We start from the raw sequence: 27,444 nt of genomic DNA on the forward strand, positions 1-27,444 counted from the left end.
GCTTCTAAGGAAAATATCCAAGTCTGCGCCCCTTAAGAAGGCTGGTATGTTTTACAGGGTCCAGGAATCCCACAGTTTCCTTTATGAAACTCTGTTGCAGGTCCAGCAGTGGTCTCTGTGGATTCAGGGAAGTTAGAAATGGTACCTGTTCGCCAAGCCAGCTACATGCCTTAATGCCCCTCTAGACAAAGACAAATCTCTGGCCGAGTGTTTTCATTAGTGATGCGATACAGTGGACTAAACAGCTAGAATTTCAGCATAAACAGGTTAATCAAAACAAGGCTGTGCCTTCAAATGAGAGCCCCCCACAACAGGACCATAACTAGAGATGCTTCACTTCTAGCTTAGGAATACTCAAGAAGCCTAGAAGGAGTTTGGAATGCAGCTGAATGGAAGACTAGTATAAATGTAATGGATATTGGCATTTATTTAGGCACTCAGCCTTCAGTCACATCTGGAAAAGAGACTATTTTGAAGGTGGCAGACAAGACTATTGTAACATGGTAATCAACAAGTATGGGGAGACTTTTTTTTTCCTCATTTGCATGCTAGCTATGACTATCAGAGTAATAGCTCTTCAGTCCCAAGTTACCCTAAGGGCAGTCTACATCCCATCCCAGATAAACCCAATGTTGGACCAGTTATGCATTTAAGCTAAATGTCCTCAATGATGGATGTTACACAGGGATGTTCCAGTGATGCACAGGTGGAGAGACCCATAGGTAGACCTCTTTGCTCTTCAGAGAACATATGGCTCAGTATGCTCTGTTGCAGAGAACCACAATAAAAAGCTTCATCGTTAGATGCCTTTTCTTTCTAATGGGCATACCTCTTTCTGCATGCATTGCATCTACTTTCTTCTCCCCAGAATGATCCAGAAAGTACAAAAAGTGGCCAAAAGGATACTATTAAAGGCATTGATTATCCCTTCTCATTCAGATGTCCAAGGTGAAACCTTACATAGCAAATGGACCTCCTATCTCTGGACAAGGGGACCTTAATATACACCCCAACATGAAGACACTGCAGCTAAGTCCTGGATGGTTTCTGTGTCTCTTGCCTTTAGTTCATTGAGGATGTGCTAGCCATATATAAGAATGATTATAAGAAGGTTAGGAATACTGTCCTGACGAGGACATCCTGTTTCTCCAAATGGAAGTTTTCTCTTTGGTGCCACAGAAGGGATCAGGACCGTAGAGCAGCACTATTGTCCTCTATCTACAGTGTTTTGGTGAGCTCTACTTCTGGCACATGCTTCTGTAAAGGCACATCCCAAAACCATTTCAACCTATGTGCTTTTTTAACCCCACCCACCCCCAGCATCCTTGCATTTGGTTAAATACGAGTCGTATGAGTCCTTCATCTGAAACCACTAAGGAAGGCCATTGCTCTTTAATGAAACTTGAATTATATGTCCCAGAAAAGTGGACATAACCCCTTTTGACTCTTCTACCTCAGTTCTCTTAAATGCCTAACCAGGAAGACTATATTTTACTGGCTTAACTTGTCTTAAAAGCACCCCACATTTATACAAAAATTAATGGCAAGTGTTTAACAGCTAGACCATTCAGTTTCCTGTTTTATTTCCTAACCTCTAAACGAAGCAAGAAATAATTCTTCATTCCTTAGATGTACATGTACAACTGATATATTACCTGCAGAAAAACAACTGTATCAGAATCTTAGATTATCTGCTTAAGTCCTTTGTATCCAGAAAGGAGGGAAAACCATTTTTCAAGTAGAATGTCTAATGCAATGGTTCAACCATCTGGAAACAGTTTGAGTGGTTGACCCATTGCATAATGTTCTGATCTGATGTTGTCCCTGTCTTTCTGCTTCATTGATGGGTTATGGATCCGATCCTCTGATCCAACTCGGCTGCCTTCGACAGACTTTAGCTTCCAGGCTTGAGCTACCTTACCCATAATCCTCTACCTCCTCCGATTTCGTTTGCAGCCAACAGATCTGTTCTCCAGTGCTCCGAGTTTCAGCTAAGTGAAGTTTTGCTCTTGATATTTTCTACTTTCTATTAATATTTAAAACCTTCTTTCTTTGTAAAACTCTTCCCTTTCCTATTTAGTGTTCGAGGGGGTTGGGTCTTTCTCAGTCTTCCTATCTTTCCTGCCTCTTCGGGCCTTGGCGCTTTCTTAAAAAATAATTTAGTATCTTTAACTTATAACTTTTCTTTTTGGGATTGGTTACCTTGGGGCATTTTGTAGTTTATCTACATGGATAAGCCAGCTGGTTTTAAGAAGTGCGCTAAGTGCAAAAAATCCCGCAGTCAGACACATATGACAAATGTGTTTATTGTTTGGGGGCTGCTCACTTGGATTCCCCTTACAAGATCTGTGAGGGTCTCAATCCTCGGGCAGTCCAACAAAGTAGAAATAAGGTAATTTTACAAAGGCCTCTGCCTGCTCAACTTTCCTATCCAGGGGCTCAATGCCCCCCCTTAGGACTTTCAAGGGTCCGAGACAAAAAAAAAAGTACTGACATATACAGTCTAGGGTGTCCTCTGAGCCTCCTTCTAAGATCGCTAAAGAATCAGATCCGAGGATGTCGAACCCTAGACCTGTGTCAGCTTTCTCAGATCCTATAGACTTGACAGCTCTGAGTGAGCCTGCTTCCAGACTGACTACCTCACTGAATCCTACCAGGTCGGGTCCTACCTTTCAACCTCTTTCTCAAATCCGTAAGTCCCTGGATACGGGATCTGGTATTCGTTCACCTGGGAGATCCATAAGATCAGTTTCTGCTACGGTGCCAACCAAGATTTTGCAAACACCTAGACATTCAAGACCTTCCTCTGTGTCTTCTTCCATATCCTCTAGGAGCCTATACATTGACATGGACAAAATGGTTAGGCCCATTATCAAGACTCGGAATCATATGGGGGTACTTCCAGCTCTGTCCCCTCGTGGATCCGAGAGAGTCATTACCACTTCTTTTTCTCCTTCTCTGATGCTTATAGCGGTTTTGGAGCCCCAGGACAGCAGCCTACCGAGAGATTTTTTGTCGGATCAGAGGACTTTTGCTTCCTCGACACCTACCATGACCTTGACTGCCTCTGCTCTGAGATCTTCAGATCAGAGTGAGTCCCGGTCCGTGATGTCTTGGCCGGATCTGAGGGGCGAGGTTCATCTCCAGTTTTGTCAGAGCTTTGGCTTTCGACAGTGCGGGTCCAGTTCTGTCAGAGAGACGGGGCTCTGGGGTGCTCCTTCCTTTCTTCCTTGGTGGCGTCTGTTCCAAGGGAGTGGGGTAGGGTATCCCCAGGGCCTTCGGCTTTCCGAGTTTTAGAAAAAGCTTTCTCTGTGGACAGAGCTCTGGACTCTTTGAATTCTGCTCCTCCCTGTGTCCATGCATCAGATGTGGGCCTTCCACTTTCCATTTCTCTCCAGGGTCAGCTTGCCTCTGACCTCCAAACTCTTCCACCTGAGGTGGCCTCTTCCTGTTCTGACTCCTTGCCTGAATATCCCATGGAGGAGTTCCAGCAAAAGAGGATGTGCAAGAGGAGGTACTTGGACTCCCCTATGGAGTCCCTCACTGAGGATATCCCCTATGGAGTCCCTCACTGAGGATGCAGACTACAATGAGGGAGAGGGATCCCCCAGATCACCACCAGACAATGTCGCCTTTGTGGACATCTTAGAAATCTTAAAGCAAAGAGGGGGCTGGTCATCCAAAAATTCTTCTTTGGAGGAGTCTATATTCTTGGAGACCTTCGGGGCAGACCTGTCTACATCTTGGATAGTCCTCCCTGACAGATGCTCTTATAGATTTTGTTGCCCATCAGGCCTGGAAGGAGCCGGACACCATAGAGCCTATGACAAAACATCCAGATAAGATTCTTTCTCCCTTAGAGAACCGATCCTTTTGGAGCAAGGGCATTCCTGTTGACACTTTGATGGTGGCAGCTGCTACTAAGAAAGAGCCCACTCAGCAGAACTAGACTGTCCACTTGCTGAACAGGGAGTCCAGAGCGCTGGACAGGTTCAGGAAGTGCACATTCATCTCCATGACTGTATCGTTTAGAGCTCTTAATTACTTAACATATATTATTCACCTACAGAGAAACCTAGTGAAGGAACTCTGAGTCCTTGGTGAAGTGTTTGCCTAAGGAGGAGCTAGATAAAGTTTCTCCAAAGCTGACCACTCTTACTTCCCTAGCAAACTCTTCCATGAGGCTGGTTTTCCATTCAGCGGAAGGATACTCAAGGGCAGCCAGCACCGGCATTGCGATATGCAGACATGCATGGATGAGGCTTTGTGATTTTGCGGAGCCCTTTAAGGTGTCTTTTGTTAATGCCCCTTTCAGTGGGTCCTCTTTGTTTGGCCCATCAGGGAAGGACACCCTGACTGCAGCAAGCAAGAGGGTAAGGCCTTGTCTGCTGTGGGGATCAGACTTTCCACCCCTCAATGAACCTATTCTAGAAATCAGAGGGGCTAAGAAAACTTGGTTCTGAAAATCACAAGGTTCCTTTCCTGATCAAAGTGGAGAGTAGTCTTCCAGAGGCAGAGGAGGAGGTTTAATGAGAGACACCACCCTAGAGGCAGAGGCTGTCTGCAAAATCAGGGCTGTCGGCAACCCCTGTGCTACATGCCCTTTCAGCTCTCGTGAAGTGCTGCCTGACTGTCCTACTCTGGAGGGTGTCAGTGGCTGTTTTTAACTGCACCCTGGCACCTGGGCCCAAATAACAGCAACTGCTTGGGTGCAAAGCATAATATTGAGAGGTTACTACATTCCTTTTCTCTCCCATCCTCCAAAGTTTCAAAAGAAGCTGCACAACGTTCCACCCAGCCAGAGGGAGTTGGCAGTTCCAGAGATCAAAAGTTACTGCAAAAAAGTCACCCAAGAGGTCCCAGCTGAACAGAGAGGATCTAGAATTTACTCCTGTTTCTTTTTGGTGTCAAAGAAAACAGGGGAACTAAGGTCTGTCCTAGACCTAAGCAAGTTCATGTTGTACATAAAGAAAGAGAAGTTCCAGATGATTATAGTTCAATCCATCCTTCTACTGCTAAGGAAGGACAATTGGATGTGCTCTGTGGATTTAAGGATGCGTACTGCCGCATAAAAATAGACAAATGCTCCAGAGGTCACCTGCACTTCCACATGGAAGCCAGTCGCTTCCAATTCAGAGCCCTGGCCTTTGGACTCACCACAGCCCCCAGAGTGTTTACCAAATGCATGGCAGTGGTCACAGCTCATATACAACTGCAGGGGTTTTAGGTATTTCCATACCATATCTGGACGATTGGCTCCTAACTACACCCCACCCAATGTCAACTTTCTCAGGCCAGAGACTATTGATGTCAGATTTCTCACGAATTAGACATCACCATAAACTCAGACAAGTCACAACCATTGTGTGTTCAATCCTTGAAATTCATAGGGGCTGAAGTGAACAGTTATGCAGCTAGCCTCCTTGCCCCAACATCGCATCAGCACTTTGATTGTTCAGGTACAAGCTATATTATGTCACCCATCTCCTCCTGCCAGATTGATTCTACAGGCCCTGGGATCTATGGCAACTGCCATAATTCTAGTACCTCTAGCCAGATACTGTATGTGGATTCTACAGTGGACACTGGCTGTTCAGTGGTCACTTCTGCATTGGCCACTTTCTGTTCCTAACAGACTGATCAATGTTTGCAGAAGACATTTGTGGATTCATTCTGATCTTTTGGTAGGCAGACCTTTCATTCTTCCCCCTCCAATAGCCATGGATGCTTCCCACCTAGGGTTGGGGAGGCATTTTTTAGGGGAAGATTGTCCAAGACAAGTGCTGTCCTATCATTGCATGTCTTTCAGGGTAGTCTTCCTTTGGGAGCTATTGCAATTCACACCTTCAACATGTCAGTCTGGTATATCAACAAGCAAGGAGGAACCTGTTCACACCCACTTTGCAGAGAGGCCATGAGAGTTTGGGAATGGGCAGTTTCTTCACACTGCTTTCTACTTGCAACACATATACTGGGGAAATCCAACATGTTGGTGGACAGGCTCAGCAGGTCCATTCTGATGCCATAAGAGTGGCCCCTCAATCAGTCAATATTGAGCAAGATATTCGACCATTTCCCTTTTGCATCCTTGCACAACAACAAGTGTAGCAGTTATTTCACTCTGATCCCTCCTTCAGAGAGTTCCCCAAGAGAAGATCTAGTCTACAATTGGTCCCCCTGGTCTTCTTTATGCTTACCCTCCTCTTCCACTGATTCCAAAATTTTTTCAGAAAGCCAAATGTTTGAAGAGTGCTGTGATCCTCATTGCCCCCTTCTGACCTCATCAGATCTGGTTCCCCTTCCTTTGGTCTTACCTGAGAATATCCTCCATGGATACTGGAACCAAACCGGATCTCCTTTATCACCCTCCTCTAGGACTCCACCCGTATCTCCCCACCCTTGTTTTTTCCAGTTCCCTTGATTCCTTAAAGGGTCCAGGTTTTCCTCACCTGTCAAAGCTATCATTCTAGCTTCCCAGAAAGCTTCCACCGAAAAGGTATATAAAAGCAAGTGGAAACGATTTTCAATTTGGGCTGCTAATTATCACATTCACCTCTTCAGCGCTTGTTGCTTCTATTCTTTCATTCCTTTAGGCCTTATTTAAAGAGGGATCCAGTTTTGTGACTATTAAGCTCCAGTTAGCAGCCATTTTCAATTTTCATTTGGGATTACCTTTGGGTTTTGTAACTTCAACCGGAATATGTAAAGCTTTTCTCAAAGGTATCTTTCTTCTTAGGCTTCCGATCAAAGACCCCCACTTCCCTGTGGGACCTAAGTATAATTTTGCAAACATTGACCCAAAAATCCCTTAAATCAGCTAGTGATTGTGACTTGAAGTTTTTGTCATGGAAGTCTGCCTTTCTAGTAGCCATTACTTCAGCAAGAAGAGTTTCTGAGTTGCAGACACTGTCATCTAAACCTCCATACATAATTTTTCACAGTAATAGAGTTTTCTTGCGTGCTAACCCATCCTATATGCCAGAAGTGGCCACAGAGTCTAACATAAATCGAGCATTCCGTTAACCAGTGTTCTTTCCAAATTATTCTAACAAAGGAGAATATATGTTACACTCCTTGGATGTTCACAGTTACATTTCTATGTACATAGAACAAGACAATTCAGAAAATCTGAGCAGCTATTTGTCTTCTTTTCCTCTAACTGTAATTGTCAAGCAGTTTCTAAAGTGACATTAGCTAGATGCATAACCAGTTGCATAACTTTTATTTATGACAGAAATGGTCTGAAATTGCCTAGTACTCTAAAAGCCCATTCAACAAGATCCGTAGCTGCCTCGGCGGCTTTTTCATCTAGAGTTCCAGTTGATGGTTTGTGCTGCAGAAACTTGGTCTAAGTCTCGTATCTTCATGACCCATTATAAGTTAGACATGGTCTGCAGGAGTAGGACTTCTTTTGGCTCCTCGGTGCTCTGGCATATCCTTCCTTGAAGCCACCCAAGAAATCATGTAGCTGGGGACTCTGACCCACCAGTGAAGCAGAATGAGAAGGACATCATCACATTTAATAGTTACGTAGTTACCATAACTTGGTGTCTGTGTTGTCCTTCTCTCATTCTGCTTTACCTTCTCACCCAGCCATCTCCCTCCTAAAAAGTCTGTTTTTAGAGGATCTGAAGAAACCATTGTTGGAACCAGCATTCCAGGTTGAGCCCTTGGTTCCTTTTATTTTTTCTGTGTACTTCTGTTAGAGGCAGAAAACTCGATCAGAGCAGGTAGTGCTAGGGCAGAGGATTGTGAGTAAGAGAGGAGCTCAAGCCTGGAAGCTAAAGTCTGTTGAAGGCGGCCGAGTCAGATCTGAGGATTGGATCCGTAACCCATCAGTGAAGCCAAATGAGAGAAGGACAACGTAGATACGAAGTTATGCTAAGTACATAACTAATAATTATTCTTACATGGAAAAAGGTTGGAAGGGGCTGTGGGATACTGCAGCCACTGTGAACTTTCTGAAAGCGAGTAGTACACAGGCTGATGTCCTTCAAGAATGCAACTGCAGTCATAACATGTGGGTTGTCCTGCCTCAGGCAGCCCTCGGTCGGCCGGATTCCAAAGTCTGGGTCCGACGTCGGCTGATGTCGCTTTCTTCTCTCTCCGGCGTCCAGCTGGAGTATATAAGCATCAGCCGATGCCATTTTCTTCAGTCTTTCTTGCCGCACGGTGCCCGAAGCAGAAGCAGTTCGCAAGTGCCGGTCGGTCAGCTCCTGCATTCTACGATACCGAAGTCATCAAAAAAGCTAAGTACCCCGTTGGGGACCTTTTCTTGCCTCAGCCAATGTCAGAAATTACTGAAAAAGTTAACAATTGTCTTTTTTGTGGTAAACAAATACCTCATAAGGATTTCCACTCTTACTGCCTCCCTTGCCTGGGCCCAGACCACGGCGTCTCGGCCTGTGTAGCCTGTGCTCGCTTCAACAAGCGCCTCTCCAGGCGGGTGGAGTTCGCTGAAGACTTTTTCGGCGATAAATTTGCTTATACCATGCCGTTGGATCTTCTGACATCGCAAACTCCCAAAAAGCGAAAAGACCGGGACCGACATCCACTACCGACTCCACGCCAAAACCTAGTGCGAGTGCTCCGGTGCCCTCTGAGACGGTCTCTCCACCGCTCGAACCGAAGACACCGCGATTCCAGACATTTCTCCGACGCCAGTTATAGATTTTCCTCCGGATAACGAAACCGAGGAAATGCCCGAGACCATTGCTGTAGACAAGGTCACTCCTGCACGTGGAGCTGCCAGGCCTCCTATGGCCATGTCTATTAAGGCCTACACTAGGGCTAAGGCAGCCAGCAAAACAAAGCATATTACTTCTAGATCCTCACCTCAGCCGACTCCAGAGACACAAATTATGTCCATGGCTGCTGATTTAAATTCCATGATTAGTGGTTCGCAGACCCATCCAGAGAGAGCATCCCAGCCTCCTCCTGATAAAAGGCCCTGGGTTGAACCCTCTGACCCTACTCCTTCAGATGAAGACTCTGAGGGCTCTGTCCACTCTGATAGCCAGGAAGAGCTCTTCCAGACCTATGAGGACTCAGATGCAGAAGATTCCATACCTTCGGCTTCCCCTCCTGAATATATTTCCTTTGGGGAAGTTCTGCACACCATGAGGGAACATTTCAAGTGGCAGGGCCAGGAATATTCTGATTCCAGGAAACTTTCCTTAAGAAGCCTCAGCACAGGCCCTTAGCTATTCCTCCTGTACTTGATGTTCTGGATGATGTGTATTCTGATTATAGTGCTACCCCTGATACTCTCCCTCCTGCACCAGCCAAGCCAGACAGGTATTACAGGGTCCCAGAAACTCATTCCCATTTATTTAGGGCCCATACTGTTGATTTGGAAACTATTTCACAGGGGCCTAAAGGAGTTTCAGCCTCCACCTCAAAAAAATCCTTTGCCCTCCAACAGGGAAGCAAGGTCATTAGAGAGATGGGGTAAAAAGGTTTACACTTCCACTACCTTATCTATGAGAGCTTTAAATTGCCTTTTTCATATGTTCCAATATTAGGATTATCTCTTAGAAGATTTACAAAAAACACTAGCTTCTCCTGATCCTTTAGACAGGAAGACTTTGCAGGAAGCTGTACATAACTCTCAGCAAGTAAGCAATCACTTCCTGCAGTGTGGATATGATGCACTGGAAGCTTCATGTAGAGCAGCTATGACAGGGGCAGTGATGCGAAGACATGCTTGGTTAAAAGATCAACCTCTACCAGATCATGTAAAAGCAAAACTTCTGGATGCACCTTTGGAAAGAACAAGCTTTTGGTGCAAATGCTAAGGATGTGCTAAAGACCATCGAAGAAAAAGCAAAATCAGTTCAAACTGTAAAGGATTTCCTCCAGGTTCAACCCCCCAGATTCAGTAGGAATTGGCCTTCAAAAACTGGTCCTTTCCTAATCCAGAAAATTTTCAAAGGGGTAAGAACAGACGTGCCGAGGAAGAGGCCAATACAGAGGCCCTTACAGGGGGCGTCAATGGCAGCCAGGAAACCAAAGAGGTGGCAGGGTTTCTCCTGCCCAACAACCACAATCTCAATGACTTTCCTCTACTACCGCCTACCAGGGAACAACTAGAAGCCCTTGGGCGGAAATTATCTCTGTTTGCAGAAAACTGGCACAGACTGACAAAGGACAAATGGATTTTGGACATTATAGACCGAGGGTACAGGTTTCATTTTCACACCTTACCAAGAAAACAAGGCATGCCAAATCTAACACAACATCAAAGGGTAGAGGCTATCAAGCAAATCTCTCTACTAACTCAAATGAAAGCAATAGAAAGAGTTCCACAACAAGAACAAGAACAGGGATTTTACTCAAGACTGTTCCTTGTTCCAAGAAAAGAAACTCAATGGAGACCAATACTGGACTTGTCCGCATTAAACACCTTTCTCATAGTACCAAAGTTCAAAATGCTGACCCTACAGCAACTCCTTCCCATGCTGGGCAAGAAGTGGCTGATTACTCTGGACCTCAAGGAGGCATACCTGCATGTCCCTATCAGACACAGTTGCAGAAGATACCTCAGATTTCTTGCAGGGCCAGAGCATTATCAATTCTCAGCATTGCCATTTGGCTTATCTACTGCCCAGAGTGTTTACAAAATGCCTGGCTTCAGTAATTGCTCATTGCAGGCTCCAGGGTATACAAATCTACCCTCACAAATTGATGTTGACAAAAATCTGGAATATGTCATAAGCTCTGGGATACACAGTCAACTTCCAAAAGTCAAGACTGCAGCCATCCCAGCAAATAATCTTCTTAGGAGCCAAACTAGACACAGCCTCTCAAATGGCTTATCTGACAGAAGACAAGCAAGAGAGGTTAACTCAATACTTCAAAGGTTTAGCAAAACTCACCCAGATGACTGCAAGGAGATTCTTACAGGCCCTGGGTTACATGGCATCCTGCATTCTACTGGTTCCATTAAGCAAAACTACACATGAGAAAGCTTCAATGGTACCTAAAAAGCATTTGGTCTCAACACAGCAACAACTTGGAGACAATCATACCACTCATTCCATGCCTACAAAAGGAATTCCTATGGTGGGCGTCAGTGAGCCAGGAAAACACAGGTTTGTCATTCAAAAAACCACAGATAACACAGACCATGACTACAGATGCCTCAGACCTCGGATATGGAAGGCAGATGTATACAAGGACAATGGTCTCCAAATGAAACACATCTGCATATAAATCAAAAGGAAATGCTGGCAGTGATGCATGCCATCGAGGCTTTTCAACACCAACTCCAGCAAGGTCATTTAATGATACGGACAGACAACACCACTGTGATGTGGTACATAAACAAGCAGGGGGGCACTCACTCCTATCCCCTTTGCAGACTGACAATGCAGCTTTGGGAAATATCACTGAGTCTAAACATCCAGTTGCAATCACAGTTTGTTCCAGGAAAAGACAATGTGTTGGCGGACAGCCTAAGCAGGAATTTCACAGATCCACGAGTGGAGGTTGCATCCGAAGGCTTTCAGACAACTCACTTGACATGGGGCAAGCCAGAAGTGGACCTTGCCTCTCACCTCAATCATCTACTACGAAAATTTTGCACAAGGACATACCATCCAAAGGCTTGGAAAATAGATGCTCTTTCATTCAACTGGAACTCCCTAGCAATCTATGCATTCCCACCTCTGCCACTGATGACGTCAGTATTACTAAAGATCAAAGCAGAAGCTCAGGAATCATAATAGCTCTGGATTGGCCAAAACACTGGTACCCACTACTCATATGTCACACCAGGAGGTGGGCCCTCCCTCAGTGGCCTCTACTTTTGACTCAACACAATTTTGAAACACTGCATCCAAACCTCCAGACTCTGCAGCTAACAGCCTGGGAGATCCCATAAATAAATTCAACTTACCTCTCCAAGGAAGTTCAGCGGATATTAACAGAGGCTCCAACAGAAAGGTCTACTTAGCAAAGTGGAAAAGATTCAGCAATTGGAATACCAGCAAAGGCCATGATGCATCATTACTGAACATCCCACTTATCTTGGAATATTTGGCAGATATGTTACAGAGTGGTCTCTCATATTCGTCAATAAAAATACATGCATCTGCTATTTCAGCTAGATACAACACGGGTCCTCCTGTTTTTTCTCACCCTTACTAAGACAATTCCTCAGGGAATCAAGAACATTAAGCCACCAAGAAAGGCCCCAGTGCCAGCCTGGGACCTCAATTTTGTCTTAGAAAAACTGACTCTACCCCCCTTTGAGCCAGCAGCTGCAATTGACTTGCAAGTTCTCTCATGGAAAACAGCCTGCCCGTTGGCAATGACCTCAGCAAGAAGGGTTTGAACTGCAGGCCCTAATGGCAATACCACCCTTTATTATTTTCCACAGAGACAGGGTTTCATTAAGGACCAACCCTACCTTTATGCCAAAGGTGGTATCTAGGGTTTCTCTAAATCAAGCCATTCATCTGCCTGCCTTCTTCCCCAATCCTGAGAATAAGGGGAAAGGCTTTTACATACCTTGGACATTCATAGACAACTTCGATACTACCTGGACAGAACCAAGGCCAGTAGGAAGTCTGAACAGCTTTTGTAGCTGCAGTCCAAGGAAAAGCAATTTCAAAACAGACTATTTCTAAATGGATTGGACATTGCATCAGATTCTGTTATTCCTTTCATGGAAAGACTGTTCCAGCCTATGTCAGACCACATTCCACCAGAGCTACAGCCACCTCTACAGCATTTTTAAGAGGGGTGCCTACAAAGGACATTCTAGAAGCTGCTACATGGAGCTCCGTGCATGCATTCTCAAAACACTACAATCTCCCCCTATATTCCAGATCCAGAGCAGGCTTTGCTTCGGCAGTCCTGCAGGGTTTGATTGCCACACCATCTCTCTTCTAAAGCATACCTCCTCCCCCAGCTAAGCTATGGTATTCTACCCACATGTTATGACTGCAGTTGCATTCTTGAAGGACATAGTACAGTTTTGTACCTACCATAAATGTAGATGTCCGAGAGACATGCAACTGCAGTGGGTTTTCCTCCTCCATACCCCTCTATGCTTAGGGTCCACTCCCCTCACTCTTAGCTGGGGATATCTGTTATGGTGTATTTGTTTTATTGCTCATGTATTTGTTTGGAATCCTGTTTTTGTCTTCCAATTTGATTACAGCCTTCCTTGGAGGGCACCTGGCATCTGGGGCAAGAAACACTGAAGAAAATGGCGTCGGCTGATGCTTATATACTCCAGCCGTTCTGACGGCGACATCAGACCACATGTTATGACTGCAGTTGCATGTCTCTCGGACATCTACATATATGGTAGGTACAAAACTGTACTTTCTTGAGGTATCTTCCTGTTCCTCAGTCCATTCTTCTTCCAAACATTAAAGACTAGAGGTCCCTTCCAGCGCATTGACTGGGTTTGCAAATTCATTTCTGCAGGGCTTTTGTTTTAGCCCAGTCCAACCAACCTGTCCATGTCAATAGCCTTGTAAGTGCTGGATATCAACAATCTATACAAAGAGCATGGTACAATTATATAAGAACTTGATGTAATGGTAAATCATGTCTAGATAAATATAGAGAATGCTTTTTCTGTAAACTCCTGGTCCAGAGAATATATTCAGGCATTCCTGCTGGGCTGAGATCCTTATGACCTTATGTGTGATCAAGTAAGGTGGAAAACATGCTCTCTTCCTGTGCAAGAAAACTGTAAAACAACATGGGCAGATGTCAGTTTTATACAGTGAACATCCTGATGCCCCTGAGGGATGGCATCCTCCCATGTTGGAAACAGAAATGTGCTGAGCTGTAGAAGTGGACCTTCACACGGCTGAAATCCCATTAAGGACTACTACAAAGGTAATCTTTACAAACATCTACTTTTATGGTAAGTTTTTTAATACAGCTGTAGTTCACTGATTTAGTGAAGCCTGCATAACAAATAGAGGGATGGATTGACTGGAAGTAAAATTGATTTAACTTGTTGTTTCTAGCTTAATACCATAACACATCTTCTTGAAGGGATTTGCAAACAAAAATGTGATGACATAAAGTGCTGTGGAACCGACTATAATTACACAGAACGGTAACCGTATGGATGAGTAGTGTACTTGTGTGCAGCACAGTGGTGCAACGGGTAGAGTTGCCACCTCATAACAAGAGGTTCTCCAATTCTGTGTTTGACTGTGACACCTTCTGTGTGAAGTCTGCATGTCCTTCCTGTGTTCTTGTGGCTGTTCTGCAGGTGCTTCGGTTTCCAGTCACATTCCGAAGACATGCAGTAGGTAGGTCAAGGAGTGTAAATTGTCTGCAGGTGTGTGAGTGCATGGATGTTTGATACAGAAGAAAGACCTGGCAACCTATTTTGTTTCCCCCTTTTCCTTGTAGACTGTGCAGATAGTGGACAGTGTCTTTGGGGTCACTCCAGGAGTTAGCTGTGACTCATAACAGAGCAGGCAAGCATGTGCACTTGTGTTGTTTAACATGGTTGTATTTTTATTATTTCTAAACTTCATGCTGTGTGTTATTTTTTCGCAGACCAATGAATTTGTCCGTGATGTCTTTGAACTTGGTCCACCAGTAATGTTTGATGCAGCTACCCTTAAATCCATGAAAATTTCTCGCTTTGAACGAGTAAGTTTTTCTAAGAAATTTAGTTTTCATTTCTGTGTAAAAAAGTGGAAAACATGGACTAGTACTTAAATATTACACTGTGGTTCTTCCCATAACTCAAAATTACCTCTGTCACCTTGGGCTACTTTGTTGAAGCCATTACCAAGTTTATTTTGATGGTACTTTAGTCAAAGATCACCATCTACCTAAAGTAGAATATAAAACTGGTAGTTGTATCAATGACAAAGCAAAGTTGTGGACTTGCATTAGTATATCAAAATTTTACTTAAAGGTGCTCTATGTGCTTTGTTTATGGTTGTGTTATTTTTAAACTAAACTGAAACTAAGTTAATTTCTGACATCAGGCTGATTTTCTGTTATTTTGTGTAACACTTATGAGCCACTGTGGCAGTAGTGAATGCTTTTGTGGCACTAGACACATTTCTGAAAGTGAGTGAAGTGAGAGAGTCTGAAGCACGGTTTAAGATGGAGATGGAGCCACGTGTACCAGAAAGAGCAACAATGTCAGACTTCATTTATCATTAAAAAGGAGAAATTACAAGGGTCTTATGGTTGCTGCTATTGTATTCATGTTTACATCGTGTATCTCTACCACATGTGTTACTGTAACCCAGTCTCAAAAGGATTTCGCAAGCACGACTTGGGCCACTTTGCTTCATTTAAGGGGTAAACTGCCTGCAGTTCTGACTGCAAGGGATAGCTTGTTGTGGGCGACTTGACTTTGTTTCCATCGTAGTATTTTCTTCCAGACATTGCTTCCCTGTCATTAACCTATCTTTGCTTTAGTCATACCAATCCTGTTCCTCTGGTTCAGTGAAGAAGTCAAGACGTTGTTCATGAAGTAGAATAAACCAGTATTGGTGCATCTTTACCAAACTCCTTCCCCTTCACAGGGTCCTTTACAAGTATGAACCGTGCTGACACAGTGAGACTAGAGAGCTGCATAAAGGACAGAAATGTCTCACCTCCTTGAGACGATCCTTTAACTGTTTTTATGTTCTTTGCTTGTGAATATGGTTACTGTATGTCATGTGCCTCCAGTTTTGATTTTCATAACCATGTGTGTATAAAACTACATTTGGAGGAGACTTAATGTTATTTCTCCTGTGGTTCTAAATGTTTTGCTGGGATCCATTTGTCTGGTGCCACTAGTGCTGATTAGAAGATCAGGACCGAGTTCTATAGAAAAACCACTGAGGCTATTGGATAATCAGATGGAATACATTTTGCTTGAAAGTTGTTGGGTTATGTTTAATAGCCATTGTTTACCCAGCCACCACAAAACAAGCCACTATTAGTATGTTTATAAAAGAGAGGCTTGTTAAAAAACAGTAAAAATTATTTTCAAGTTCCAGAAAGATTTCTGCTGGTTGTTTGGCATTAGGTGAAATTCTCAACTCATTTGGTTAGTTTTATGACACCACAATTCCCGTGGATGAAGCGGTGCTTTATGCTTGACACTCATTAGTATAATATGTTGCTTGTAATGTAAAACTTCATAAAAGTTTGTGCTGATTCTGATAATATATTTTATTTGATTATTTTGAAACAAAACCACATAGTACCAGAGAATTTATCTTCCCGTTGTGGAACATTGCCATACTGTAGGAGAATGTTAATGCAGGGGTAAACCTTTTGTTGCTGCATGGCAGACGCTACTTGTTTTTGTCAGAAACCTTTGAAACTAGAGAATAAAAGAAAAATGCACCTGAGAAAATGGTTTGTTCTAATGCAAATCATTTATAGGCTGCAGCTTACTGCATGATATTATTGTGAAGACCCATGGGTGTCTGCCTGTAGTCTCTCTCTCTCTTTGGTTAGCATTCTCGGTGCTGGAGAGTTAACTTGCATTGGGAAAAGGATGCATAGGACTGTGTGTTGGACGGTGAGCCAACCATCCTTTAGGGAGAAGTAAAGATCAAAGTTGTATTGCACCAGTCTGCATAGAGCCCAGGAAGATGGTACTTAACAGTCTTCAGTAGTAACCAGCCTCTTACTGGCAGATGCCAGCAATGCCATATGTGTGAGAGCTGGCATTTGCACTGCATTAGTGCCATTTCACATTTATACCCCAAAGACTGTTGGACTTCATCCACAAGATGCACATCAGGTAGTTCGATCCCTAGGGAGGATGCAACTGAGCTGAATTTGTTATCTGCAGTGCTGCCTGGGTGAACTTTATGAGAGATGTCATTCAAAAAATTAAGGGATACCAGGTAAAGAAGACTCCTTTAGGACTGATCCATTGACAGTAAGGTGAGGGAATGGATGAGACCCAACAATGGCCGACAACCTGTGCTCTCCAGTATGCCAAAAGACCAACAAGGATAGAAAGAAAAAAGGAGAGGGAAAACCTCCTGTCAGAAGATCCCCACTGTGGAGAGGCATGTTTGCAGCCCAAGTTCCCTGAGAATAGACCAAATTGGTGAAAGCTGAACTCCTTGCCATTTAAATTGCATTAGTGCTACAAACGAAAATGCAGGACTAAACCTATATCAGCAGTTAAGTATTTAAGTCCAGTTTAGAATGTATTAGTAGTAGGATATATTACATTACATTCTAGTAGAAAAATGTTTGAGTGCTTCACAACATTCAGGCAGCAGTCTGTGGCAGTTGGCTTAGAGGATTAAGAGGCTGCTAATGACCTGTTTCCTGGGATTAAGAGGCTGCTAATGACCTGTTTCCTGGGATTAAGAGGCTGCTAACGACCTGTTTTCTGTGGTCTAAAGGTGCAAGGTTAGTTTCCCCTCATGCTGCAGTGCCGGACTGTGATTCTGAGCAAGTCTCTTAACCAGACACCACTTTCGGGCTGAGTGTGAAAAATGCCTGTGGAGATCACTGCTGTACCCTGGACAAAAAATAGAAATAAATACAATTCACAGTTCAAAGTTATGCCGGCACACACGATCACTGCTGTTAATCACTGCTGCATGCCACACCTCAGATGGGTGCAGATCTTGACCAGCTGCCACCTTCATGTAGCTTGGATTGTCACTTCAAGTCCCATCTCCTCACTCCTAGACCCATATTCTAAGGATTGCTCATAAAGCTCTGTCGTTGAGGGAGCCAGAAGACAGTCCAAGCAAAGGGTTCCCCTGGGATTAGTTTGGGGAATTTGGAGTAGGGCAGAGACTGTTTCCAGGAAGCAGAAGGTGGTGCCGGTTAGGGAAGGGGGTGGGATAAGCAGAACAGGAGAAAACAAATTTACAACCACAGCTTTGACTTTGATTCCCAGGTGGAAGTGCTTATTAAAATGGGCCTTTCAAACATTTACTTTCCCCACTGATGCACAGCATAACTCAAAAATGTCCTTCCTGACATTGCACAAGACTATATTTGACTCCTAGTATAGCATTTCCCCTCCCCAGAGTACTATGAGACCCCCTTTGTAGAAGGAAGGGAATGGTGGAATGACCTAGATTGGCTGCTATACTTCTCTCTGCTTCTCCACTATCTATATGTTGTGTTTTAACATTTTCCCTTCCACTTCATTTCACACAGAAAAGTTATTTACATATGTTATGAAAGTCAGTCATGCAGTATTATTGTTTAGTTTTTCATTTGTTTTCTTTCTTTTTTTTTTTTTTTTTTTTTTGCTATGACCCATCAGCCATGTCATCTTTTGGAAAAGATCTATATCAAGTTGTTCTCATCTCCTTTGAAAGGAATGTTTCTTTTGTTTAGATTTGGTATTCAGACGTCAAGGCTTTTATTCTCCCTTTCACGTATGTTTGATTTCTGCAGCTTCTGTATTTCTGAATATGATACCAGAGTTATTTAATTCCTTTCATCTTTTTTAACCTAAGAGAGGCATTTCATTTCCTTCATTTGCTCTGTTTTTCTCTATCCCCCTTATGTTTTTCATATTTTTTTTACAAAAAACATGCACACAGACTCATGTAATAACTCCAGTTCAAAAGTGCATCTATGTGAACCACATTCGTGTTCGTAGGATCATAGGAAGTTTCTAGGCTAATGTCCTTAGGGTCCTTACAAGCCTAGCCACGTTCTGCCCTTGTTTCAACGATCAGCACCTATTGCCCTTGTCCAAGAGCAACACAAGTGTAACCCCTGGGTTGAATTTATCGTTATCCATCCAATCATCCAAATTGCGCTTGAAGAGTGCCAAAGAAGTGCTCTGCTTTACATGAACTGGGAGCCTGTTCCACAGGTGTCACATACCAGGTAAGGTCTTTAGAGCAAGTAACTCATGAGTCATTGGGCTTGCAGATATATGCAGGATTTCCAGTACAGCAGAATCAGAGATTGCCTTGTACACAAGGCAGAGATGGCCTTTGAGTAGTCTGTATAAAAGAGAGTAAAGTGACAGTGATTTCAGCCAATCCAAATAGGACAGATGCTGAAGACTTGAATCCTCCGTGTGAGGAACCATTGCTGCAAGTGCTTAGAAAGGTATATACCAAAAGGGGTGTTGTACTCAATTATTGGCCTGATGAGGGAAAAGTACAGAGTACAAGGAGGTTATAACTTCTTTTTTTCTGGAGGCAGTGTCCTTACTTATGACATGAGCAATATAGAATGCCGTTCTTACCACTGTACAGATATAATGATCAAATGTAAGGTTGCTGTCAACTTGTGTGCCCAGGTCTCTCACCACTGAGTGCATGTTTAGGGTGTTCCTATTGATGTGATAGTTAGCTGGAACATTTCTCTTACTGAAAGGGATGATAATACATTTTTTGCATTGCATTTAAGCCCGTGACTTTAGCAGCAATCATTTGTTGGATGGTGCCATTGTTTGAAGATTCTGTGACTGCTCCCAGTTTGCAGTTGTCAGCAAACTTTGTAGGCCGCAGACCTGTAGATGTTCTTCGTGTTTCGCTGTTGCAGTCATCACATGTTCTTCGTGTTTCGCTGTTGCAGTCATCACATTTGGGTTATCCTTGCCAGGGTAGCCCTCAACTGGCCCGAATACCAGAGACTTAGTATTTCTGTGTCAGTTGCTGTTGCTTGAGGACTGACGTCAGATCATCAGTGGTATAAAGTAAGGCAGCCGACACCATTACATCAGTCTTTCTTGCTGTGGAGCCCGAAGCAGAAGCAGTTAGCAAGAGTGCTGGTCAGCTGCTACCGGAGTTTTCATCTACCGAATTGAAGTTGAAGTCTTCTAAAGCTATGTACCCTGTTGGGGAGCCTTTTTTCTTGCACTAACCGATGTCAGAAAAAGTTAATAATTGTCTCGCCTATGGAAAGTAAATACCACACCGAGACTTCCACTCTTACTTCATCACTTGTTTAGGCCCAGACCACGACGTCCTCTGTTGTCGCTTCTGTGCTTTGTTCAACACCAGAACTATCCATTGTCGGGCCCTTATTGTATCCAGATATTTTCCCTTACAGTCCTCGAATTCTAAAAAAAATTGTAAAGATAAAGACAGAGACAGACTGCACAGGTCCAAACCTACCAACGACGCTTCCTTTAAGCTAGTCGTCAGTTCTCCGGTACTCAGTGAAGTGCTTTCGCAGCCTCTGATGCCTGCTTCTGTTGATTCGCAGACCGATGCCGAGACCCTTTCAGAGTCCGGTATGCCGCAAAACTTTTCTTCGACTAAAGATCATGCAGTCGTCTCTACCTTGGATAGGTCTGGAGCTGCTGAGCAGGCATCAGCTTCCGAGGAAGTCCTTCGCACTACCGAATCTCGACACAAACTGACATCTTCTTTCGCAGTTACCGTTTCTTTCAAAAACAACCAAGTTTTTTAGGCCCAGGGTGCGAACCACACCCAAGAAACCAACGACCCGCTCTCAGGCGCCTGCTACCTTGCTTCAGTCTCAAATGCTTAAAACGGCAGAAGACCTTGTCATGCTAATCAGGGGAAGCCAAGCTACCCCCTCCAAAAGGAAAAGAAATCTGTCCCCTGTAGTTTTGTCTGAACAAGAGTCAGATAAATCTGATGCATCTGAATATGAAGACATGCAACCCCTCTCCACTTATGAGGATTATGATGCAGAGGATTCCATTCCTTCAGCCTCTGGCCTAGAGGATTTTTTCTTTGGGGAAACCCTGCATACTTTAAGGGAGCATTTCTAATGGGAGAGTCAGGACTACCCTCAGTCTATAAAGAGACTCTGGGAATTCCTAGATCTTCCACAACACAGACCCTTGGCCATTCCCCCCAATCCTGTATGTTGTGGAGGATGTTTTCCTCAAATCCAGCTTGACTCCTGGCGCCCTTCCTCCAGTTCCCAGAAAACCAGGCAGGTACTACAGAGTCCCTGACTCTCACAAATATCTTTTTAAAAATCCTACAGCTGACCCTGAGGTAATTTCTCAAGGGCCAAAAGGGATTAAAGCTACCTCTACTGAGAATCCCACCACATCAGACAGGGATTCCAGAACATTGGACAGATGGGGTAAAAAAGTATACACCTCAGCTACTGTTGCTATCAGGGCACTAAATTGTCAGTTCTGTATACTGAAATTTTAGCAACATACCTTGGAACTCCTTAAACAAAAAATAGCTTCCTTTCCTGCTTGGGCAGAATCTAAAGATTTACAAGAGTTGATGCATTTTGCAAGTCAAGTAACTAAACACACCTTGCACTGTGGTTTTGATACCCTAGAAGCTTCTTGCAGGGTAGCAGTCACTGGATCTGTCATTAGAAGGCATGCATGGCTTAAGGAACAGCCCCTGCCAGACCATGTAAAATCTAAATTGTTGGATGCCCCTTGCACAAAGATAACATATTTGGCACGAAGGCAGAGGTCTTAAAAAAGATAGAAGAAAGAGCAAAATCTATGCAAGCAGTTAAGGATTTCTTGCAGGTCCAGCCCCCTAAGTTCAGCAGGCATTGTCCCTTCAAGCACTGGTCCTTTCATGCTCCCAGTAAACTGGCCCAGCCTAGGCCCCGTGGAAGCAGACCCCCCAGACAGCAGCCTCAGGGAATGCAGAGATCTAAGCAGTGGACTACCTCCACTTCAAAACCAGGGAGTTCTAAGCCACCCCTTTATGGTAAGAACTCATAATGACTCGCCACCTCCACCCCCTCCCTCTGCCCACCTTCACTTATCCCTAGGAGGAAAGCTCTCCTTTCACTGAAGCACCTGGGCCACCATTACCAAGGACCTCTGGGTTCTGAACATTGTGTCTCAGGGATACAAATGTTTCTTCCAACCCCAAAAGGGTTCGCAGACCTACCACCAAATCAGTGGGAAGAGGCACAAAACAAATCCTTTCCTTGCTGTCTATGAGGGCAGTAGAGCACGTTCCTGCAGAACAGATAGGCCAAGGTTTTTACTCCAGAATTTTTCTGGTGCCCAGAAAAGAGGGCACCTGGCGCCCCATCCTCGATCTGTCCATTCTAAACACCTTCCTGGTGATCACAAAATTCAGAATGCTCACCCTCCATCAGCTGCTACCCATACTGTCCAAGGATACTTGGCTAGTCACCCTAGATCTTAAAGAGGCTTACCTCCACATTCCTATCAGGGAATCATGCAGGAAATATCTCCGCTTCAGGGCAGGATCTCAACACTTTCAGTTCTCTGTGCTTCCCTTTGGCTTATCTACTGCTCCCAGAGTTTTCACAAAATGTCTGGCTCCTGCCATTGCCTTTTATAGACAAAGGGATATTCAGATTTACCCATATTTAGACGACTGCCTTATTCAGACAGACAGCCAGGAACAGCTGCTCAAGCACCTGTCCTTTGTAAAGACCCTACTATCCTCCCTAGAGTGCACAATCAACAAAAAGAAATCCAAACAGGTGTCCACCCAAAGGATAATCTTCCTGGGAGGCAAGTCTGGACACAGCCTTCCAGATGGCATTCCTTACTCCAGAGAAACAAATTTTCCTGACAGCCTACTTCTCCCAACTAGCCACCAGGCCCCAGCTAACTGCAAGGAAGATCCTGCAAGGTCTGGGGTTCATTGCATCTTGCATACTACTCATTCCATATGCCAGACTGCATGTGAGGAAACTTCAGTGGTACATAAAGAGCCTTTGATGCCAACACTGTCAAGACCTGGACACTCTTCTACCTATAATTCTTTGCCTCAGAAAAGATTTTCTCTGGTGGGCAACAGCATGCTCCCACAACAAGGGAATGCCTTTCTCCTCACCCCCGCCACCCAGACCCTCGCCAAAGATGCATCAGACTATGCTTGGGGTGCACACCTGGACTACAGGTGTATACAAGGGCCAATGGAGCCCACAGCAGATCCCTTTGCACATCAGTCAAAAAGAGATGATGGCTGTGTGGCACGCCTTGATAGCTTTCAAGCCCCTTCTCTCTCCAGGGGCTTTCCTGATCAAAACAGACAACACCACTGTGATGTGGTACATCAACAAGCAGGGAGGGACTCACTCCTACCCTCTATGCAGGTTGGCCATGACCCTTTGGCACACAGCCTCTGCCATGCAACTACACCTGGTAGCACAATTCCTACCAGGATCTCTCAACTCTCTTGCAGGCCAATTAAGCAGAAATATTCTGGACCTACACGAGTAGCAATTCAACAGAAGTACCTTCACCCTAATAACTCAGAAATGGGGAACCCCAAAGGTCAACCTCTTTGCCTCCTACACCAACCATCAGCTCAGCAAATTCTGCACCAGGGAGCATCACTGCATGGCTTGGAAAGTGGATGCCCTGTCCTTCCCTTGGGTCAATCTATTGGTCTGTTCCTTTCCTCCCCTACCTCTCATCCCCAGGGTACTGCTCAAAATAAGGGAGGAAAAACCAAGGACCATTTTTATAGCTCCAGACTGGGCCCGGCAGCACTGGTACCCCTTGCTGTGCAGCCTGTCCCCGCTATCCCCATAGCATCTTCCTCAGATTCCAAACCTCCTGACCCAGAGGGAAGGGGAATTCATGCATCCCCAATTGCAGACACTCAATTTGGCAGCTTGGTTTATTCCCTAACCCTGAACCCATCTGCCAATCTCAGTAAACAGGTTTTGGATGCTATCCGTGAGGACAGACGCCCTAGCACCAGAAAGTCTTATGTTGATAATGGAAAAGGTTCTGCACCTGGATCCACGCTAAGGGTATCAATACGGCACAGCCCTCCCTCCCTCTCATTCTGGATTACTTAAGTGACCTACTACACAGTGGCCTGTCTTTCTCCTCTATAAAAATTCATGCTTCTGCTATTCCTGCTCATTTTCCCACTGAGCAGCCCCTTTTCTCACACCCTCTGATCAAACAGTTCCTAAGAGGGGCTAGCAACTTGAGGCCACCAAGAAGGGCACCAACACCAGCTTGGGACCTTAACTTTGTTTTGGAAAAGCTCACCCTGCCCCCTTTCAAACCAGCTTCTTCTGCAGAGCTAAAATTTCTCTCCTGGAAGACAGCATTCCTTCTGGCCATCACTTCAGCCAGAAGAGTCTCTGAGCTGCAAGCATTCATGGCTGTGGAGCCCTTCATCATCTTCCATGCCGACAGGGTATCCCTCAGAACTAACCCATTCTTCACGCCCAAGGGGAGTGGCCATGTGGCTGTCAACCAAACCATTCATTTGCTCACCTTTTTTACTAATCCCCGGAACAAGGGGGCAAGGATTCTTTACTCTCTAGATGTGCACAGACAGATCAGATTCTATCTAGACAGGATTAATACTTCAGAAAGTCTGATCAATTGCTGGTTAGCTTTGCTACAGGGGCAGAAGGCAAAGCCATCTCCAAACAAACCATTTCCAAATGGATAGCACACTGCATCCATTTCTGCTACAAACACCATGGAATGCCTTCCCCCAAGGGGGTCAGGACACACTCCACCAGAGCAGCCTCGACCTCTGCAGCTTTCCTCAGAGGAGTCCCCACCAAGGACATCCTGGAGGCTGCTACCTGGTCTTCTGTTCACACTTTTACCAAGCATTACCACCTGCCTCTCTTCTCCAAATCCAGGACAAGATGTTCTTCGTCTTCCCTTGCTGCAGTCCTGACAATTGGGTATAGTCCGCGTCCCAGTCGGCCCGAATACCAGAGTATAAGGCTGACGTCGGTCATGGCGCCTTAGACTGACGTCAGTACGCCAGGGTACTAATGCGCATGACCGACGCCATATTCCTCAGTCTTTTTTGCCGCATGGTCCGATGCAGAAGCAATTTTGCGAGTGCAGGTTGGCGTTCTGAGATTTTCCGAAACCGGAGTTTCAGACCGAGTACAGAGTTGGCTAAGTAACCCGCTAGAACATTTTGGTTTTTCTTGCCTCAGTATATTACCGGATGTCAGAAAAAGTGAATAACTGTATTTCTTGTGGGAAGCAGATACCGCATAGGGATTATCATACATTGTGTATACCTTGTTTAGGGCCTGAGCACGACGTTGTTGGTTGCCGCTCTTGTGCTAGATTTAATAAGCGCACTATTAAGAGGAGGCTTGATTGTGCTAGGTTAGTGTTTGGGAAGCGTTGCATTATACTATGCCGTCGGATGCTCCGCCTGCTTCATCTAAGAAGCGCAAGGACAAAACAGTGAAGTCTAGGGTGAGGAACCGCAGTCCCGGACGTCGGTCCTTTAGAAGGCTCAGGGGAGCCAGAGGTTTTGCCAGGAGTCTCCATGGAGTCTCAGGCAGATACTTTACTGTTACAGGATGTGCCCTCTCAGGAAGTAGGCCAGGCTGAGGGGCTTCTCAGGTAACTGTTCTTCCCTCTCTTCCCAAGGTAGTTAGGGCCTCTCCTTCTGTTTCCAGAGCTTCTTTTAGAGGAAGGCCAAGTTCAGCTTCTGTAGGGGCTTCTCCTAGCATTTCGGCTCTGTGCCTAAGAAACATATGCTTAAAATGGCTGAAGATTTGATTACTCTGATTAGAGGTTCTATGCCCCCACCTGATAAGAGGCCTAGGGTGGAACAGGAGTTTGATAGTTTTGAACAGTGTTCACAGGCTTCAGAGTCTTCTGTGGAAGACTTGCAAGAGTTTCCTGCTTATTCTGATTCTGATGTGGATGATTCCACTCCTTCAGCTTCTCCTCCTGAGGATTTTTCATTTTCAGAGACTCTTCACTCCATGAGGGAGCACTTTAAATGGGAAGGCCAAGATTACTCTGACTCCAGAAAAGGCTTAGGGAATTCTTGTTTTGCCTCAGCATAGGCCCTTAGCTATTCCTCCTGTGTTGAATGTGGTGGAGGATGTTTTTGCAGAGGCTTCTCTGAACCCTGATTCCTTGCCTCCTGCTCCTGTTAAGCCTGATAGGTATTATAGGGTGCCCGAAGCTCATAAGTATTTGTTTAAGAGTCCCAGGGCGGACCCAGAAACTGTTTCTCAGGGGCCTAAAGGTGTTAAAGCTTCTGTTGTTAAAAATCCTGTCCCTCTGATAAAGAGGCAAGGGCTTTGGATAGGTGGGGTAAGAAAGTATATACTTCTTCCACTCTAGCCATGAGGGCGTTGAATTGTCAATTTCATATGCTGAAATATCAGAATTATCTCCTTTCACAATTGAAATCTAAGGTGGATGCTTTGGCGGAAGGTATTGAGTGTAAAGAATTGCTGGATTTGGTTCATGTGTCTGAACAAGTGGGTAAGCATTCTTTGCAGTGTGGTTTTGATGCTGTTCAGGCCTCCTCGAGGGTGGCTGCTACTAGTTCTGTTCTTCGCAGACATGCATGGTTGAAGGATCAGAATTTAGCTGAGCATGTTAAGACCAGGATTTTGGATGCTCCTTTACAGTCTGATGTGTTGTTTGGACCGCCTGTGGAAGCAGTTTTAAAGAAAATGGAGGACAAAGCTAAGTCTATGCAGACTGTTAAAGATTTTTGCAGGTGCAACCTCCAAGTTTAGTAGAAATTGGCCTGCTAGGGGTGGACATATCCTGCTTATGGTTCCCAGTCTAGGGGTAGATCTAGGCGTGGTAGGGGCAGGGCTCAAGGTTCTTTAGGCCTAGATCAGACAGTTCACCTGCTCAGACTTCTGGTGAGGGCAGGGGTCAGTCCTTTCGTAAGCAGACCCAATGACCTGCCTTTTCAGCTGCCAGTGGACTCTCGTCTGGCAGCTCCTTTGGGAGGAAGATTGTCTCTTTTCAAAGAAAATTGGGATTTAATCACTCAAGACAGATGGGTGCTGGATATCATTCATCACGGGTACAGATTTTATTTCCACACAATGCCCCTTTCAAAGGCATGCCAGATGTTCCTCCTCCACAAAGAAAAGAGGCTCTCAAGCAAGTTTCTCAGTTACTCCAGATAGGGGCTATTCAGCCAGTCCCTGTATCAGAAAGGGGCTTCGATTTTATTCTCGCCTGTTCCTAGTACCAAAGAAGGGGAACACGTGGAGACCAATTTTGGATTTATCTATCCTCAACACTTATCTGGACATTCCCAAGTTCAAGATGTTGACGTTACAGCAACTGTTACCTCTGCTGGGCAAGGATCACTGGATGGTAACTTTGGATCTCAAGGAAGCTTACCTTCATGTGCCCATAAGGCTAAGTTGCAGAAAGTATCTGCGGTTTCGAACTGGAGATTTTCATTATCAGTTCTCTGCATTGCCCTTTGGCTTATCTACTGCGCCCAGAGTATTCACAAAGGTTCTGGCTCCAGTGATAGCTTACTTCAGGCTTCAAGGCATTCAAATTTATCCTTACTTGGACGACTGCCTGATTCTGGCTCAAGAAAAGGAACACCTTCTACAGCATCTGGAATATGTCATAGCAGTGCTAAGATGCCTAGGGTATTCTGTGAACGAAATAAAGTCCAGTCTAGTACCCTCTCAAGACATGTGCTTTCTGGGTGTGAGACTGAATACAGCAGCCCAGATGGCCTTTTTAACCCCGGACAAACAAAAGAGTCTGTCACTTTACTTCCATCAACTATCTCATCAGTCCGTGCTGACTGCAAGGACAGTCCTTCAAGC

The 27,444-nt window shown here is 44.7% G+C and overlaps 1 protein-coding gene across 2 annotated transcripts in view; it reads left to right on the plus strand.

Annotated features, from left to right (window-relative positions):
- The window catches only part of IFRD1 (interferon related developmental regulator 1), a 579,560-nt gene that overhangs the window by 546,333 nt on the left and 5,783 nt on the right, over positions 1–27,444 (plus strand). For both annotated transcript variants that reach the window (XM_044088679.1, XM_044088680.1), the window contains one exon: positions 14,539–14,634. In XM_044088679.1, the coding sequence (XP_043944614.1) occupies positions 14,539–14,634 (96 nt within the window). The remainder of the gene's footprint in view (positions 1–14,538; positions 14,635–27,444) is intronic.

Source organism: Protopterus annectens, chromosome 11.part0 (genome assembly GCF_019279795.1).
Source record: "Protopterus annectens isolate FY-2018-M chromosome 11.part0, PAN1.0, whole genome shotgun sequence".
In the NCBI taxonomy this organism is placed as follows: domain Eukaryota; kingdom Metazoa; phylum Chordata; order Ceratodontiformes; family Protopteridae; genus Protopterus; species Protopterus annectens.